Source organism: Gavia stellata, chromosome 2, assembly GCF_030936135.1.
Source record: "Gavia stellata isolate bGavSte3 chromosome 2, bGavSte3.hap2, whole genome shotgun sequence".
Lineage (NCBI taxonomy): Eukaryota > Metazoa > Chordata > Aves > Gaviiformes > Gaviidae > Gavia > Gavia stellata.
In genome coordinates, this window is record NC_082595.1 from 23724081 (window position 1) to 23742528 (window position 18448).

Sequence of the window (18448 nt, forward strand, 5' to 3'; positions counted from 1 at the left end):
AATGTGTGGACTTTTGTGAGGGGGAAAAAAAAAGGCATTGATTTAAATTAACTCTTTGTTTCCCCATATATGAAAAATTTGGATACAGCCACATTCTGGGTATCAGCTAGAAGGCTGCTGAATCTGCAGTAAAACTGTCACCACCAGAGATGCCATCTGTGTGCTGGGCAGCAGATCCACCAGCTTTTCTAGGAAATCTGTGGAATCTGGGTCAAGAATCTGCAAATCAACAAATTGCTCCATTTCTCTAATATTACCCTTGCAGACACGTTGAATAGTTGCAAAGCTGTAGTTTCCAGGATGCGGCTTTCCAGTACAAGGCTGAAGAGCAGCAAGATGATTACTCCTGCTCCCTCCCTCCCTCTCTCCTTTATTCCTTTCCTTTCCCTCTCCTTTCCCTTTCCTTCCCCTTTCCTTCCCCTTTCCTTTCCCTTCCCTTTCCTTTCTTTTTCTTTTTCACTTTTTTAATTTCAGTTTGTTTTAGCATTAAGTCTGAACTTTAAGAATGATGTAAAAATTGGAGACTTTAAATGGAATATCTGTGATGCAGAATAGTCAGATGTTTTCTACAAGACCGCAGAGCAAGGATGATGATGTCAAATGACCTAAAGAAGGGCTTGCGTGCTCAGAAGCTTTTATCTTTGGTTTCATCATTTTAGTTGGTCCACTGTAAAATATCGCCCCACCACAAATTTTGCTTCATTGGTAGTTAATAGTGTAATTACAGGATTTAAAATGCCTGAAGACAGGATTGTCATTTCAGCAAGTACTGTCGCTTTAGGCCTAAAAAAGATCGTAAGAAGAGCTTATGAAAAATAAATCAAACCACTTCGCAGTTCTATAGGTCTTTGCCTTTCAAGACCCTTCACGAATACGCCTTTCAAACCGGTCGTCAGTAATGAGCGATGATCGAGGCCCGTTCCCAGCAGGAGCCTAAAGCCGCCCTACAGAGCCCTCACTCAAGCGCCTGGAGCCACCCGCGTATGTTCAACCGCACTGCGATCCCAGCGAGCCTCGGCTCGTTTCAGAGCCGTCCCTAGAAACACAAAACGGGTGTTCAGGGGAAACCGCAGGCTACTGCTTTTCTCACGGTGGAAATCACGCGCCCCTGCGAGCCTCCGCGTGCAACACGGCGGTCCCAGGGGGAGGAGGAGCGGAGGGAGGGGGCGGCGGGCCCGGGGCTGGCCGCAGGCGGCCCTCCGGGCACTGCTGACGTGGTGCCAGGGACGAGGCTCGTTTCGGAGAGGAGCCGAGCCGGGAGAGGCTGGCAGAGCTGCGGCTCCAACAGCCAGCGCCCGCTTCTGCGACAGCCTCCCTCCATCCCTCCCTCCCTCCCGCGCTGCCCCTTCTCCGCCTCCTCCGCCGCCGGCACTGGCCCTGGCTCTCCGCTTTCCACCCCCGGGGCCTCGGAAAGGCGGAGGGAAGGGGCCCGCGGGGAGAGCCGCCCGGCCCTGAGGGGAGAGGAGAGGGATGGCAGGGGGCGAGGGGGCGGCGGCCGCTTCCCGCCTGCTTGGGGCGCTGTGCCTCTCCGCCGTCGCCTGCCTTCAGCTGGTGCGCGGGAGGGAAAGCGGAGCCGACTGGACCCTGGAGAAGGTGGGTCACGTCTGCGTTTCTCAGGCTCTTCTTGCCGCTCCACTTGGTTGCGGGGGGCGGGGAGCACTTCCCGGGAGGATGGGATCAGCAGCCGGGCGGACCCCACGGACCCGCGCAGCGTGCCGGTCCCCGCCCGCCCGCCGGGAAACCTCGCGCGTCCATCCTGATGTGGTCCTGCCTTGGGCGGAGTACGAATTTCGGGCGTGGGTCACCGGCCCCCGCTCAGCGCGGGAGCTGCGGGGAGCGCAGGTGAGGGAGGGTAACATGGCTTCCCGCTCACCCAGAGCTAACGGCTGCAGAGAACAAGCCTTCTTCACCCGTCTGTCACGTTAGCCGTGCCGTTCTCAGCGCCTGGGAACGGGCAGGCAGCGCAGTGAGCTGTGTCAGGGGCAGTTAGTGAATTTGAGAGGAAACCCACCCAGGACGAGAGGCATCAAAATCCGAAATTACATTCCATGTAACGTTGTGTTATACCCCAGTTTTCAACATGATTACGGTGATTCAGAGGACAGCGCCTTAGTTCGAGAAAACAAATAGCTCTTCCAGCAGCGATGCACATTTATCTAGGAAAAACAAGTAGGGATGGCATTGATAGCTACTGCAAAATTGTTTTAAAAGAATGTCATATTTACTAAGTCATAGAGCCATAATATATTGGTTTTAAATCAAAATGTGTGAACTAGGGAAAAAAGCAGTCTCAAGATAATGTTTAATGAAACGGTAATAAGCAGTAAGCCCCTGATTTCTCTGTGTAACAACTCTCAGTTGCCAATTATGAAACACTAACATAGTTTCTTCGTGAAGAACCAAACCACATGGAACATGGGAGAGCACACAACTGCAAATTTATTTCAATTAAAGGGTTCGGGAATTTCCAAACAGAAAATACACTTTTAGGGCCCATCCCCAGGTGTTTGTAGAAGAGCTGAACTCAAAAAGTTCAGCCAGAACTGACTGAACTCCACTAATGCAGTGCACCATTCTCTTCACCAATAGATAGTCCAGGACAAACTGGCAAAATGAAGCTGCCCTCATATGTTTCCACTCAATTCCCTTTAGTCATTCCCTTTCTCCTTGATTTTATTCACTCCCCATTCAAATAAGTGTTGGTTTGTTTTTTTCAAAAAAAAAAAAAGAGAAACTTTGTCATTCTGTTCTATTAATTGTATCTTACTACATACATGACATCTATCTCATGGTTAGATGACATATCTGTAACATAATACAACTATAATGTCTGTAATACATGTAGATGTACATATATAATACATATATAAGAATATGTGAGGCTAAATCTTTAGTAATACTGGTCAACATACAAGTATGTAGCCCCAGTGCTCCTTTTTTCAGCCCCCTTGAGCCACACCAATATGCTCTTTACCTCATTCCATTCCAGCTAGTCAATCTACTTGCTAGTGATGTAAGCAGTATCATGTAACCACAGAACTGTAGCATCTGAACTCCTCTGCCCCTGCAGACACTAACCAAGAACGACTTCCTCTTTCTCATCAAATTCTTCTCCCGTAACAACTTTTATTCCTTCTCCCTAAAGTGATGTGTGAGCCAGAAGTTGAAAGTCTTACAGCGTACAGACCTTCCTCTCCTTCTCTCATTGAGGAGGAGGAATCGGGTCCTAAACTTAAGAGTTCTTAGACACTAACTTCCATTGGCACCAAGCTGAAATAATCCAAAATCAGCAAGGTAAGCGAGGGCTACTTGTAGAAGTTGAAGTCTTGCAGTTTTATGCAGCTTAGTACAAAACGGTTTAGTGGTAGTCCTGTTATTACTACATTGCTCTGCCTCCCTGCTGTGGCCATGGAGGAAACAGATTGACCAACACTGTAAGAAACGAGCCACCTACAGATCTTGTTCTGCTTCTCTTATTTCATGACCACTTATGTAATTCCTTTCACTTCCCAAATTTGAAGATATCTCTATTATTAGAAATGGGAATTTATTCCTCTCTTCTGAAGTGTATTCATACTTTGTACTTCAGTAATAATAATAATGTTTCTTTGCAAAATGATTCAATGACTACAATTACCAGGCATGCTCTACGTTAGAAGTGAGACAATTCCATGTTTTAATTGAGCCCTTCACTTGTTCAACTGAAGACATATTTTCTGAACTTCCTTCATTAAATTGTCTTCCTACACTCTTCTGAAGTGCTTACCTTTGGACTTTCTCCTCTTACAGCCTATTCCTCCTAAACAGAACAGCTCCCTGACAATGTTTTCTTTTGTCTGTGCCTTTTTTACATTGGTATAAATTCCACCCTATTAAATGTTTAGTCTTTCAAAAGATAGTTTATGCATCTTCTATAATACAATTTCCAAATTTGTAAAAGTTCTTCTTTGTATCAGATGAAATGCAATTTTTCTTTAACCCATGTCTAAATTTGCTAGCATTAGAAATGTTAACTGCACATCCTAAAATTTGGTGTTCTTATAGTCTTAAAATTCAGCTTTAAACTTAAACACTATATTAAAATTGGCATCATAGCAGTCAGTGTCTTTGTGTCTCCCCTCTACTTAATTTCACTAAGTAAACTGAAGTGGAATTAGAGGAAAGGTCCACACATAGATAAACAGCTAGGACAAGAGAGAAGGGTAGAGTTAAATGCTTACAGTGAACTCTAAAAAATATTTGTGCTTGTGCCTGCTTCGCTCAACATGCACATAAATGAAGTAGAAAAGACGACAAATAGTGAGCCAAAAACATTTTTTAACAGTATTTGTCAGTCAGGATAGTTAAGATAACAAGTCATTATACAGGACTGCAGAAGATCTCAAGGTCACTACACTTTCTGGCCAGGTAATGAGTTTCAGCAGTCCTTTCAGACAAATGTGAAATGACACACATGAGTGAGTGGGAAAGGAGGGAGAATGATTATTTTTTGTTAACATATACAGTGATGGAGTTAGAGTAAATACATCTGTGAATGTCAGTTTGATGCAGCCCTAAAGTCAGTTGTTAAACAGTTTTAAGAAAGCAAAAGAATAAAATAGAAAATACCATTATTCCACACCATAAGCTATGGTGCAGTCATGTTCCAGTTTCCCTCCCTTTCCTCATCTCAAAAAGAATGAGGTAGATAGGATACACTGAAGGACAGCAAGTCTGATCAATCATGTAAGGCAGTTCTGATCAAAGAACAAATAAACAGACCAGGATTTTTCAGTGGGAGAAAAAGAGGAGTAGAGGGAAGCCTCTATGATAGAAGTAAGGAATGGATATGATAGGAGCATCCTATGATAATGCCTAAAATAGGGATCTCTAAAAACAGGAGTGGCTCAGAAAGTTCTGAGAATACAGTTGCTAAAAACTGGGTAGGTTCAAATCAGGTGCCCAATGGGGCATTTGAGATGTCCTTGGGGATCCCACCCAGCATTCAGCTACCACTCCAGAATAGCACAAGGCTCTTGCACATCTTTGGCATGCATTTGCCATCCCCATAAGGATGTCTCAAGTATTCTAGGTTACCTGAAATAGCTCTAAAGGTCTGTGCTTAGGCAACTGAAAAGCCACTTGGGAAGTAGCTAGCACTACTAGCTGTTGTCACAGGAGACAAGCTGCCAATTCTGAGGTTAACTCATGTGTCACAACGCTGATGTATACCCCACCTAGCCCCAAATGAGCTGCACTATGCTGTGTAGTCACACCAATACCACCACTGTGGGCAGAGGCCACAATGACACGGCTTCACTCTTTCTGGGACTGAGCCAGCTTATGCATTTCTTTGCAGTACTGCACCTCATAATGTAGACACAGCATAAAGCTAAATATTATTACTACCAAAACCAAAGCTTCTGGCATTTGTCTCAATGGAAACCTCATCTGAAGGTGGTATAGTTGCAAACATGACTGTTTGTATGTAGAATTAAGATATTAGAAAAGAGAGAACCCAATCATGGGTTGAGTTTTTACAGCTGGTAGGTAAAAATTTCTCCCATGTTTTTAATACTAGTATATTTTGCATGGAAATCAAAGATACAGAAGCCACAGAACTTAAAAATGTCAATAATTTTTGAGAGAAAAAGCTTTTCTTAAGATTATTTTTGTTGTCAGTAAATCAAAATAGCACAATATATCACATTTACCGTAATTCTGAAGAAAACTATGGTTAAAAAGGTCTAGTAATACTAACAGCTATGGTAATCTTTCCCTTTTTCTTCTTTCTACAGTATTCTCACCAACCAAGAATTTTACATTCTGATGCTATTCAAAAAGTTGCAGCAAACACAGATGTTTCTGAAATGTGGGAGAATGATTTGCGCCCTATTCTGATAGAAAGATACTCAGGATCACGAGGAAATTATATTGTACGACAGGTAAGACAAACTTTCCTGAAAACCTCTAAGAACATCTATTATATAAATTCTGGTAGTGCCTTTAGTGACCACTAAAGGGACGGACACATTCCTTTAATTCTGTAGGATGAACTCTATCATTGTTCAAGTCTAGATTGCATAGACCCTACATGACACAGCTTGCACTTTAGCTGACACTATTTCCCAGGGCTGCATAGCACGATGAAAAAAAAAAAAATTGAAGTTAAAAAGAATTATTTTTAAATTTGTGTTTTAAATTAAAAAGCTCACCTCAGGTTTGGTACCCAAAGTACAACACAACAATTGCCCTTTCCCTTTTGGTCACTGGTTCAAACCCCCCTGGGACCCCTACGCAAGGATGAAATAAATGACACCCCCCTGCCCTTTTTCCGGAGAGGTCCTGTGCTGTTACACTCCCCTGTAGTGTTCCCTCAGATGGATGTATCAACGTGAAAAGGGATCAGAGGGGCCCAAACAGGCAGGCAGATGAAATGGTCAACATGATGAAGTGCAGCACTGGTCCAAGTACCACGCTAGTTTCGCTGGCCCAAGCACAACAGTGTGTTAATGCTGGGCTAACATATCCAGATTGCACCTGGCCCCGAGCCAGTATAAGCTCCAGCAGATTGTATCTGAGCCACAAGGAGTTACCACATGACTGGGTTGCTGCCCTCTCCTCTGCACTCACGGCGTGGGCATCTTCAGAACTGTGTGCCATGCCGGCTCTAGATTACGTTAGCCAAGCTGGAGATTAAAACAGTGGTACAGCTGAGTTTACTAGGAGACATTCACAAGACCTCACTAGCCTTCGTCTATCCTTTAGGCAGTGACTCAACAGCTCCAAGATAGCCCTAACTACAGTAAGTTTATTTGCCATTCTGCAATTGGCAGACTGGAAAAATGCAGCTTTTTTATCATTTGTGTGTGTGTCTGCGTGCCCATGTCTCTATAGATTTAGTTTTGTGGTTCCTTTAGTGATATCCTGGAAGGCAGCCAAACGAAAGGGGAAAAAGCAAGAAAAACAAAAAAAAACAGCTGAGCCTAGGCTAGAAAGCCACAAATCATGTTCAAAATAGGATCATCCTGTCTCAAGGTTATAGCATGTACTAAAGTAGACCCCCACCAAAGGAAAAAAAAAGAAGAGTCCTCCATTGTGAAAGCACAATGGAGTTTGAAATGGATGAAGTTTCTTTGTTAAGACACAGAAAAAGCATTAGACTCCTTGAAGGGAGAAGGCTAGTGCCAGTCATAGCTACTGCACACAGGGAACTCCATCCAGGCTTATATATTCCCCTTAATCCATAACAGCCATCCTTTGCTCTGCCTACAGATAGCGGATAGAGCATACAACACCATAAAAGCTTTCAGAGGGTGACCACAAACAAAATGGAAGTTTGTTCTAGCACTAAAATTTATGGCAATATTCCCACTGACTTCACTAAGAGCAGGACAAGTCTGTTTTTTCCCCTTAGAGGCTTTTCCTAATGTTTATTTAAAGAGAGAGGAATCTGCCTTGAAGAAGCACTCGAGGGACACATGAAAATATGTTGCTTAACAGAGATGGCCCTCTAATAAGAGTTAGCCAGAACTTTGTACTAAGTATAACTGGGATTGTTAGAGGTATTCTCTTTAGGTAGGAAGATACCTAAAATGAATGATCTCCTTTATAGATTCACTGTCTTAATTTTTATCTTTACATGGGCTACACTTACAGGATATAATTTTTAAAACATTGTTCTGAAATGTTTAATTCTTTAATTTACAGAAATCAGACTGTCTCTTAATAGCCTTGTAAACAAGTTAAGTCACTTGAAAGGCAGGTTTCTTATAGAAGCTAAAAAACAAAAAAACCCACCCCAAAACAACATAACAAACAAAAAAAAACCCAGCATTTTTTTTAATACCACTGTGGCATCTATGTGTGGTAATGTCAAAATAGCCACACCAAGTACTCTGCAGCCAGTTCTGACATTTAATTTAAGGGCACAACTGAGTTTAGATTTGACGAGGTAAACATTAAATCTGTCCTGGTTACACCTGAAAAAACACTGGCCTGGAAACTTCAGAGATCAAGATCTTAATGTGTCATATTAATGGGCAATCATTCAAAGCACCTTCAGACTCCAAAGACAAGAGGCAAAAGGGAGAAATGAAAAGCAAGTGAGCCAGTCAAAGGCTAAGGTAGCAAAGTTTTGCTTATTTTACATAGTGACGTTACAATTTTGCTATAAAATTTATGTTTTAAAAATACCATGAATTTACAGAAATAAGCTTAAGTGCCACTATTAATTAGCTAATGACAATTTGCCTGCAACATCTTTCTGAAGCAAAGAATATTAATCTGATTTTTTTTTTTTTTTTTTTTTAATTGCAGCATATCAAGCACCGTCTTCAAAGATTACAGGCTGGTTGGGAAATTGAAGAAGACACATTTCAGAGATACACACCATATGGGTATCAAACATTTTCAAATATTATCAGCACTCTCGACCCCTCTGCAAAACGCCATCTAATACTTGCTTGCCACTATGACTCAAAATTCTTTGGACAACAATGGCAGGAGAGGGTGTTTGTAGGAGCAACTGATTCAGCCGTGCCTTGTGCTATGATACTGGAGTTGGCACGTGCCCTGGATAACAAGCTTCAATTAATCAAGGTAGTTTGCTGGTTTCATTTTCATTTGTTTTTGCAATAGCAATAGGCCTTAGCGCACTTCCATGTTCTCTCCCTTAGCCTGCGTGCCTCATTCTCCGATTGCTGTGCCTTGTAGTAAAACTCCCATTGACTTCAAGACGAACAGAGATTTGTATCTACTACTTTAGAGTACATTATCACATTAAAACTGCTTATGCAAAGGGTGGCTATCTAAAAATTATCTAATAAATGTATAGTATATAATATTAACAATTTATACATGAATAATACATGTTTCATAGACTCTCTGAGATACAATCCTACTTTCTATCTAAAAGGCAGAGAACCTTACTTAGATGCTCCTATCGTATCCAGTAACATCTAGAGTCATTGGTAAAGTTTTGTTGCTTTCTGAATCCTGCATTTTTAAAATCTCTCAGTTGTATTCTGTTTTGGGAGATGGATGAACTAATTGCTGTGCAGGAGAGTTACACTCATGTCCCTCCATCCCATAACGATTTCAAGCTTTTCTTTTTGTTTTCCTTTATCAATTTGAATAGTTTATTTATGAAATGAGTGATGGCTGAGTACAGCAAAACAGTCAAGTAATAGTATAATATTATCAGGCTGTGTTACCTATGCTATGAAAATCCGCTTCAAAGTGCTGCCATTGCTGGAAACATCTGTTGATCCTACAAGCGCTTGTAGGATTACAAACCTGTAGGATTACAGATTCACGAGTGCCATCTGCTGGTTCAGTATTTACTATTTACAGAAGAATACTTCTCATACACTAACAGTGTTATCACAGGAAGAGGTCTCTCAAATCCTTTACAATACGTCAGGAATACACTCAGCTCAGGAGTTAAGATTACTTGTCGGCAGTTTTTTCCAGAAACTGATTTGGTGCCTTCTGACATTAGAATATTTAAGAATTAGAAGAATGAGCATATGCCAATGTTTTTAATCACAAAAAAAAGCACTCCTGTAATACATATGGTTTTATTTAGAAGCTTAATTTAGAATAAATTTGCCTGATGGTTATTTATGGAACAACCTGCACACCAACTTAAAGACTGGAATTTTTCGCAATACATCATTTTTTGATTAAATTGTTTTATCATTTAAGATGACAGCATTTGACAAAAAAGGCAATCTAATTACTTTGCACAGGCTATCACTTGTACAGTCCGTTAACAAAATATACTTGGGGATCCATCTGCTTAATACATTAGCTATGACCTTTTTGTTCTGCTCGTAGTAGCATAACAGACTTCATTATGTTTTCAGCCAAATCTATTTATACTTTGACTTGAAGCTGTGATTTTTATCTTGATGTTTCTCCAGTTATATAGAGTAAGTTTAAAATTAAAGGGCAAAGATGTCTTTCTACATTATTCAGACCTGGGAATGTGTTAATCAGTAATAATAATTACAAATACTACTTTCTAAAATTCAAATGGCATTAATACAGTTTCCTCCAGAATGTAATGCAAAATGACTGCTATCAAAAGAACTCTGTCCTGGACAAAGGACAAAGGGCAGCAAAGCATTGCCATTAGAGAAATCCATATATCACTGTGAGCATAATCAATATCATCTTGCCTATGTGAGCAACATTTTATAGAAGTTTTCCACTACTGTTTATATTGGATCAGCTCCAGCTAGTTGGGAGTTGTAGCCCATACAGGACATGACTGTTGCCAGTGACTCCACCTTTTTAACCACATCATGCAATTTCACTTGAAGTAACATTAATTCATAGAGGGCTTAAAATATTTATGGCAACTGCCAAGGTCCCAAAACTGTTCATATAGCAGAACCAAACTGGGTTTAGCCATGTGATAGGTTATTAGAAAACACTGCCAGTGCAAACAGGGCTTCAGTTAGTAAACAGAGAGAGGAAAAAGGCTCCTTCTACATGGGGAAGAAATTTCACACAGATGTCTCCTTTGTGACCTTAAATACATTAATCATATACATTCTCAGTTTTTACTGCTGTGATATTTTTGGTTGTTGAAAGGGTAGGGCGTATCTACTCTACTCTCTGTGCTTTAGTTTTAGGGTAAAGTCGCCTGGGTGGTTGTGAGTCCCCCTGAAGGAAAAGAAATGGTCATTCTTCTTATGACTGACTGTTCTTTGTCCCTCAAAGAACCATCAACTTTACAAAGACATAATTCACCTCCACTGATGCACAACTGTAGCAGAGGTATTACTTCTTTGTGGCACTACCAAGTAACTATGTTAGCACTCACATCAGGTGTTGTTGCTGACGTGTCTTATCATTATTTGAGATGATGTTTCTGCTACCTGGTTTTGCATACTCTGCTCACGTCCACTAAAGTCAGAAATTATACTTTTAACCAGAACCAAAATTATACCAGACTGGAGAATGTGTCACTGTGCTAGACAAATAATAATGACTGATCACTACCACTATTATACCGTAACGTGTGTTTAACAGCCATAGGAAGGTTTGCATAGGGTACCTTGAAAATATACACCTACTGATGTTACTTATATGACTACAGTATTTGTCCTTCATTTAATGTTCTGTCCAGAATCACTTATGTTACTTTTAACTTCCTCCAACAGACCAGCTCAACGTCAAGACCAGACCTCTCACTTCAGCTCATTTTTTTTGATGGTGAAGAAGCCTTTGTCCAGTGGTCCCCTTCTGATTCCCTCTATGGATCTCAACACTTAGCTCAAAAAATGGTATCTACTCCACATCCACCTGGTTCAACAACCACAAATCAGCTGCAGGGCATAGTAAGTGGCTTTGAGTAATAGTAAATTGCAGTAATTGGCCAAATTCCCAAGAAACCATGAAGCCCACCAAAGTTACATGAAGAAGCAGGCTTGTGGAAGTTTTATGAGGTGTGATAAAATAGAGGTGGCAAGAGCTTTTCAGGTGAATCTGCTTAGACCTTCTCCATGCAAGTATGAGGAGGAGTCACAGAAAAATCAAAATACACAAATTTATTAGAATATAAACTGGGATACCCACCTTCAAGAGAGGTAATTCAAAGTGATTAGGAAAGAGCACAGACATAGTATTGGTCTATGAACAAATCTCCCCTAGCTCAGCACTAAGCTACAGCAGGCTCTCTGTTTCCCTTTGATTCCTGCTAACATTCTGGTTGTTTGCTCTCCTTCTCCCTGCTGCCATCTAGTTTCCCTACTCACTGTTGAGACACTTTTCTTCTGTCACTGTATCTTGTGACTCATAAAATGTCTTTCCCTTGACAGACTTTGTTGCTCTCCAGGGAAGATGCAATTTCCTCTTCTTTCTCCCCACCTACCACAGTTTTTCTTTTAAAGGGATAAAACACACAAACTGTAAAAAAAGTGATGCAGTCGTCTTCAGCTCGAGGAACAGAGAAACCTACCTTTTTCCTTCTCAGAGAGACAGCAAAATGCATCAGATTGGAATTGGGTTCTGCTAATGAGTTCTTCTTGAGCACCATGGTAGAAAAACCAGATCTCTGGCCAGAGCTATCAAAGACCTAGTCATGACCTATACAGGAACCAAGAGGTTTCATTGCTGCTGTTAATGGTGTTGTAGTAATGTAAAGAATTCTGTATTAAAGATTCTTTCTTCTGTAGGACCTGCTTGTGCTACTGGATTTAATTGGTGCACCAAACCCAGTCTTTCCCAATTATTTTCCAAACACTGTTCGATGGTTTCAGAGGCTTCAGGCAATTGGTAAGGAGAAGGGTATGGGCTGTTGATGAAGTTGGAATTTAGTTTCTGAATGTATTAAGTGCTGTAAATCAGATTTTTAGATTACTTTTGTTTTACAGTTATAATATTTAATAATGTAAATGTTAAATTTGGTGCATCTTAAACCTATATGAAGATTTTAATATTTAATTAATAAAATAATTGAGGAGGATTCCCAGACACTTGGAAGCCATGAAACAGACTATTACTGATTGTCACTCTGCGACTCTTGGGAACTGCTTCACTTCTGTGTTTTAGTTCTCACTACTGTAAAATGATGGTAAGAGCACCAATCTTGAGGCCTTCTAAATACTAAACAAATGCAAAAGACAGTCACCAACTCCTTTTTCTTCTTTCACATGGAAAAAGCTTCCATGTGAGAGGAAAAATAATTCAAATGTGCTAACATGCCTTATACTGACCAAAAGTTGTAATAATGACTTTCATTGTGAATTACAGAGCAAGAGCTACACAACATGAATCTGTTGAAGAATCACCTTGTTGAAAGGCAGTATTTCCAGACTACTTCACATCGAGGCTTGGTTGAAGATGACCACGTTCCATTTTTATTAAGAGGTACCAGAAGCTCTTATATTTTAAGGTATAAGTTCGGTAACAAATGCAACATTTAGTGAATGAGCAAGTGCATATGATCCTGTTTTTCAAGCTTATTTGCCCCAGCTTGAGGCTTCCAAATCCAACTTTACGCAGGCCAAGAGTCACAGCTTCGAAAAACATACCCATCATCATTTTGCATAAGCACAGCTCCGATGGCACAGAGATAATGGAAATTTCTGTCACCAGTAATGTCCTACAAAGATAAGCAACTCTGATCCAGTGGGATATCACTACATACCACGCTAGCCAGCCAGTTACTATTTCTAGGAGCAGTGAAACACTCAGAGGTCATATCTTCAAAGACTACAAAAATCTCTAAAGATCTGTTGTCAAAGTTACAGTAATGCTCACTATTACCTGTTTAAATTTGAAGGCACTGATTCCTGCAAAAACTCACATATTCAAATTAGACATGCTCATTCCCTAGAAAGAATGGAAATTTCACAGCTGTCAGCTTGAGGGGTGGGAAAGGTGCATAGAGTAGCCAGCAGAAATAGCAAAAGACACAATATGCCTGAAATCCCTCCTGGCATTAGGCACATACCTGAAACTGGGAATCCCTACCTAAGCATTTCTCCTGGCAGACACCTCTGACTCTGCATTCATTCTTTGCCTTTGGGATGCAATCAAAGAAAGGGAAGGCAGTTGTACTACTGCTGCCACCTTGTCAAGCTACAGGTCAGTGATTAAAGCACTTGTCCAAGTTCCAGATGTGGATTTGATGTCCTTCTCAGTTCAAGCAGTCAGCAGAGCATCTTCAAAACTAAGGTGGGACAAAGAAGAGTAGTAGATATAGTAAACTATTCTGATAGTACTTCTTGCTGTACAGTGAAAAACTTCAAGAGCCATATTGCTAGAGAAGGGTTAACCAAAAGGAATGTAACACTAGTTCAATGAAGAGGGTATCTACCTAGGAAAGGGAAGAGGTATCTTCATACCCAGCTCCTAATTTTACCATTGCTTATGCTTTGTTAACTACTAAGTAATGTAAAATGCACACACAGCTCTGAATGCAGGCACAAGAGCGGCTACACCTCTCCACTTCTAAGCAAGTGCTCTCTTCACTGAGCTATGGTTACTGTCTGCTGCTCAGTGGCTTTTCAACTCCATGAATCTTTCATTTTTCACACCAAGGCAGGGCCCAGGTCCAACGAAACCAACACAGCCATCATATGCATGTCCAGGGATATCAAAAATCCTACATGGGAGAAGCTGATAGGGGATAACAACGACTACACCTCAAAACCTTTTCTAGTAACACGATTAACATCTAGTGAAGAAAACAGATTCCTTAGTGGTATGGAGCTGAAAAATGAGAGAGGAAAAGCAGTAAAACAGGAAAGAGGCTGGAGAGAAACAATGCTCCCCCCAAAAAAGTGATCAGGAAGCAGAAAACTGATTTAACCCCTCTTTTACCTAAATGTTGCAGTATGTATAGGTGGTTTGATATATATATATGCAATAAAAGCGATCCTTTCAAGTGGAAATTCTTTTAGCTGAGGATAACAGTGGTTCTATTTTACAGAGTAAAAATACAGACACCCTATTTTACCATTTACGGAGAGGACTAAAAAAATGCTTCAAAAAGTGCTCAATCTTAACACTGTCACAAGAACACGGTAATCACTTTTCAGTTTGAGGAGCTTCGGTGGTTTCTCTGCCCTTCTGTAACTCCTAAACATGGTATCAACAACTACAATGCAAAGAATCTTAAAAAAAAGCAAGTATCACAGTAAAACTACTAGCTACAGATGCCTTAAAAAAAATAAACCAAGAAAAAGGGTGAAAGTACTCAAAGGAAAGGAAGGTGCCCATTTTAGGAAACACACAATTAAATGGATGGGCTGTGGTCACAGGCTTCAAAAAAGAGACTATAAAAGGAAGCTGCAGTGACACACGCTCCTCTAGAAAGTAAGCTTATTGAGTAGTACACCTGACTGTTGCTAAATGGTGACGTATCAATTGGCTTAACAGAACTTCTCCAATATTTCTTCTCCAAATTTCACTTTCCTCCTTATAGGGGTTCCAGTCCTACATCTGATTCCATCCCCCTTTCCTGCAGTATGGCATACCATGGAGGACACAGAGGAAAACCTTGACAAAACCACTGTCGACAATCTCAGCAAAATCCTGCAAGTGTTTGTACTGGAATATCTAAACCTGTGATAGACAAAATGGCAACAAATTGTACTCCATTCTAAATACTGTTTGCCCACCTTCACACTTGTTATTTAATTGGATTAGAGAGCACTACAGCAAAGCAAAATACAATGATAGCTCTTGCTAGACAGATTATTGATTCAGCTGTTCCTGGCCCAACATTCCATGTAGCCAAATAAGATAGTATTAAATAAGAATTAGTTTTTGGCCTGGAGAGAATTTGATCTTTCCATATCTTACCTCTGAATAAAACCCCCCAGAATTTTGCCACATTGTTACCACTGTTTTATGTCACATATTAAGATCCCAGGAGGGAACGCCTCCTGACTTCAGCGTTACCTACAGTTTTGACAAGCTGTGACCAACTTGTGCAGCGTTCAGCAATGGAAATTTAGACCACATTATCAGAAAAGACAAAAATCACACTGAATCAAACTTCTGCTATGGGTTGAACTAAAGCACCTCATCCTGAAATGAGTTGCTAGAACTCCTGACACACAGAAGGGATTTTTAACCCTCTCTGCTTCCTCTCCTCCTTCCCCTACAAGGAGAGCTGCAAGGGTTCTTTTCCTCAGACAGAAGGCCACCAGGAAACAGAGAAATAACCCAAATTCAATTTTCTCCCTGTCATTTGTTGGATACTTTTTGATGGAGAAAGATGGTGGGGTGTGATGCTAAGAGGAAGGTATGTGGGGGGTTCCATCATGTTTTGAATGCAACGCAGGAGAGAGAAACAGAAGAGCTGGTGGTGTGTGGGAGCAACACCCCAGCACACACCATTAATTCATGTGAGAATCAGTCACAATTTGACCCAAAATAAAAAAAAAAGCCTCCTGTTTTTAATACAGATTACATCAGAAGTAATCATCCTAGGAAAGTGATCACTTTAGAAAACATAGGTTTATATAAACATAATTTTAAAAGGCAAAGTACTATCTATCAAAAGTAAAATGAGAGTCAGAAGCAAGAAGACACTTTAAGCACGAAAAAGTAAGGACAAGCCATAGCCTATATCAGAAAAAGACACTCACCAGTTTAAGAACCTTGTGCTTTTACATTCCTTACTGGAATTACTCAATAAATTTAATATAACACTCTAGCAAAAATCTAGCCTGGAATGAAATCAATAGGAGAAGCCAGAAGAACAGTATTCAAAAGCCACCTACAGAATTATGGTTTCCACTGGTGAGAAAAAGATGACAGCATTTGAAGAAAAAAAATAAAATCAAGCTGGCAGAGGACGAACTGAGAAAAAACAAGTCAGTATTTTACTGCTCCAAACTTCTTCCATTAGAAAGTTCTATCCTGGGGAAAGAGATTTAAAAAGGAAGTAAGCTATGGAGCTGTAGGCATGTCAGATTTGGCCTGTATTTTACCATTTTCCTAAAGCAAACATTTCTGAACCTAAGACAATATTTACATACATATTTTAAAGCTGCAATAGAAATAGGTATTTACAGCAATGAAAATTTGTAAAATTTTACTATTACAGGATAGCCTGAAGATGAAATTCGGTCTAGTTTTGTTGCTCAAGATGAAAGAGAAGCATTTTATGTTTTCCCATCACTTTAGCATTTGTGAGAAATGTTTCTATTTTGCATGCCACTTCTGAAATAGAATACAATGAAAATTCTAAAAATTTTTGTTGGTTTTCAGATATTGCTGTACATCTGTGTAACTACATCAAAGCTATTTGAACTCTTCGCTACCATATTTTCCTCTACTTCAGCCCATGAGAAAACATTCTCAACTACTAAATTAAATCTTCTGAAGTTTGAATACTCTGAGCAGTATAAGGCATGTACTCCACCCTCCTAAGTGGTGAAAAAAGGTTACAAAATGGCTATATACAGAAATATTAAACATGAGTTTGTATGGCTAATATCATTTTTTTTACAGGTGAACTCTTACGGTACTTCATACTTTGCAGGGCCTCTGAAAAATGCTTTATGCATTTGCAGTGTGCCACTCTGCTTCTTCAAGAATTTGAGAGTAAATTAGAATAGGCTTCATTATGAAGTGTGGGATCAGAGGGTTGTTATAACTGGGAAAAGCCTAATTTTTTTTAGATCTCTGTTAGGGTTTGTAGAAACCATAATTTAACCATGTAGTTTACACCCAATCTCTGGCATGTCAATTTTGTCACCAACTTCTCACTGCCTGAGCATGCAGTTCTCTGGACTTATGTTTACTCAGTTCAAAGAAATGAGATACAGGTTGGTGTAGTATGATTCAATGGCTCTCAAAATATGAAGAAAACATGAAGAGGCTTTCCTTTATTTTTCTCCCTTGGTTTTTTTGTGGGTGGGTTTGGGGTTTCTTTGGTACAAGAAAAGAGGGCTATCTCTTAACTGGATGTGAGCCCTGGAAAGGGTTTACTTAAAGAAGAGAGGGTCATCATCTTAGCAATTTATATGATCCATCATTTATTTAAAAAATAACTGCTGGAAGGAAAACTTACATCAGCCCAGTAACCACATAAATCCAAGAATCTAAGCTCCCAAAAGCACAAGAACCTGAAGTAGTCAGTAAAGCAAAGACATGGTGCGAGGGGGGTTTTCACTGCTAGTAAGGCAGAGGAGAACAAGCAGGTAGGAGAAAGTCTAGCCACTTGATAAAATACCTAGAAAACAAAAAATACAAGTGAAAACGCCAGGACTGGTATCTCTGCCACTCTCAGTTTCAACGTTGAATATCACTAAGTATCCCGATCTGCCGGATCTGGATATGCACAGTACAGATAAAGCCTGTCTCTGAATTCTGAAATGATTATGTTGAAGAACCTGTCCCTGGATAGTTTCTCTGTCCCTGTTCGATGGTGGCAACAGGGGACAGAAAACAACTGAGGGACTTCAACTAATTTGGTAATTGCACAAGTCAGCAGAATTGCTGCACAGATTCTCTCCTTGAATAGGATTTGTCACATCTCAGTCAAGGGGGGCGGGGGGAATAAAAATCAATCTACCACCCCAAGAGGCTGTCACTGGCTTGTCAGAGTCCTCCCAAAGGTGTCTGCGGTTATTACCTGGGTGAAGGGAACACAGAACAGAATGAACTCAAGAGCCATTACTCCATAGGTAAAGCTGCAAAAAAACCCCCATATTACATTTGTTATTTGTATTGTAATAGGTGCTCTAGCTCCTTTTATATCAGGACAATGCAGTTTTTCACAAGAATCTTAAGCTTAAGTAATGGTACATGCCCCTCAAATTCTCTAAAGCTTGATGCATTTACATACAAGTGAAATGATCCTATGCAATCACAGTTGGAACAGGTTAAGGGAGTAACAATGCCAAATCCTCTGGCAGACAGAAATGACAGCAAGTACCCATCCTCTTTTTCCTCTAGCTGGGGCAGCATTCCTATCACCAGGAATGAAGACTGT

At 40.4% G+C, this 18448-nt stretch overlaps 1 protein-coding gene across 1 annotated transcript; it reads left to right on the plus strand.

The window, feature by feature from the left end:
• Positions 1–1470: 1470 nt before the first annotated feature.
• Positions 1471–15567, plus strand: QPCT (glutaminyl-peptide cyclotransferase). The gene is made up of 7 exons (XM_059827777.1): positions 1471–1593; positions 5778–5924; positions 8299–8580; positions 11154–11330; positions 12168–12267; positions 12745–12861; positions 14924–15567. The coding sequence occupies exons 1-7, from the start codon at positions 1471–1473 to the stop codon at positions 15067–15069; spliced, it is 1092 nt and encodes a 363-aa protein (XP_059683760.1). The 3' UTR covers positions 15070–15567.
• The last annotated feature ends 2881 nt before the right edge of the window (positions 15568–18448 follow it).

What these genes read in the sequence shown, in the direction of transcription:
- QPCT (XM_059827777.1), top strand. Translation starts at nt 1,471, where the DNA reads ATGGCAGGGGGCGAGGGGGCGGCGGCCGCTTCCCGCCTGCTTGGGGCG. An exon ending in CCGACTGGACCCTGGAGAAG is followed by an intron (nt 1,594 to 5,777) that starts GTGGGTCACGTC and finishes TTCTTTCTACAG; the next exon opens with TATTCTCACCAACCAAGAAT. An exon ending in ACAAGCTTCAATTAATCAAG is followed by an intron (nt 8,581 to 11,153) that starts GTAGTTTGCTGG and finishes TTCCTCCAACAG; the next exon opens with ACCAGCTCAACGTCAAGACC.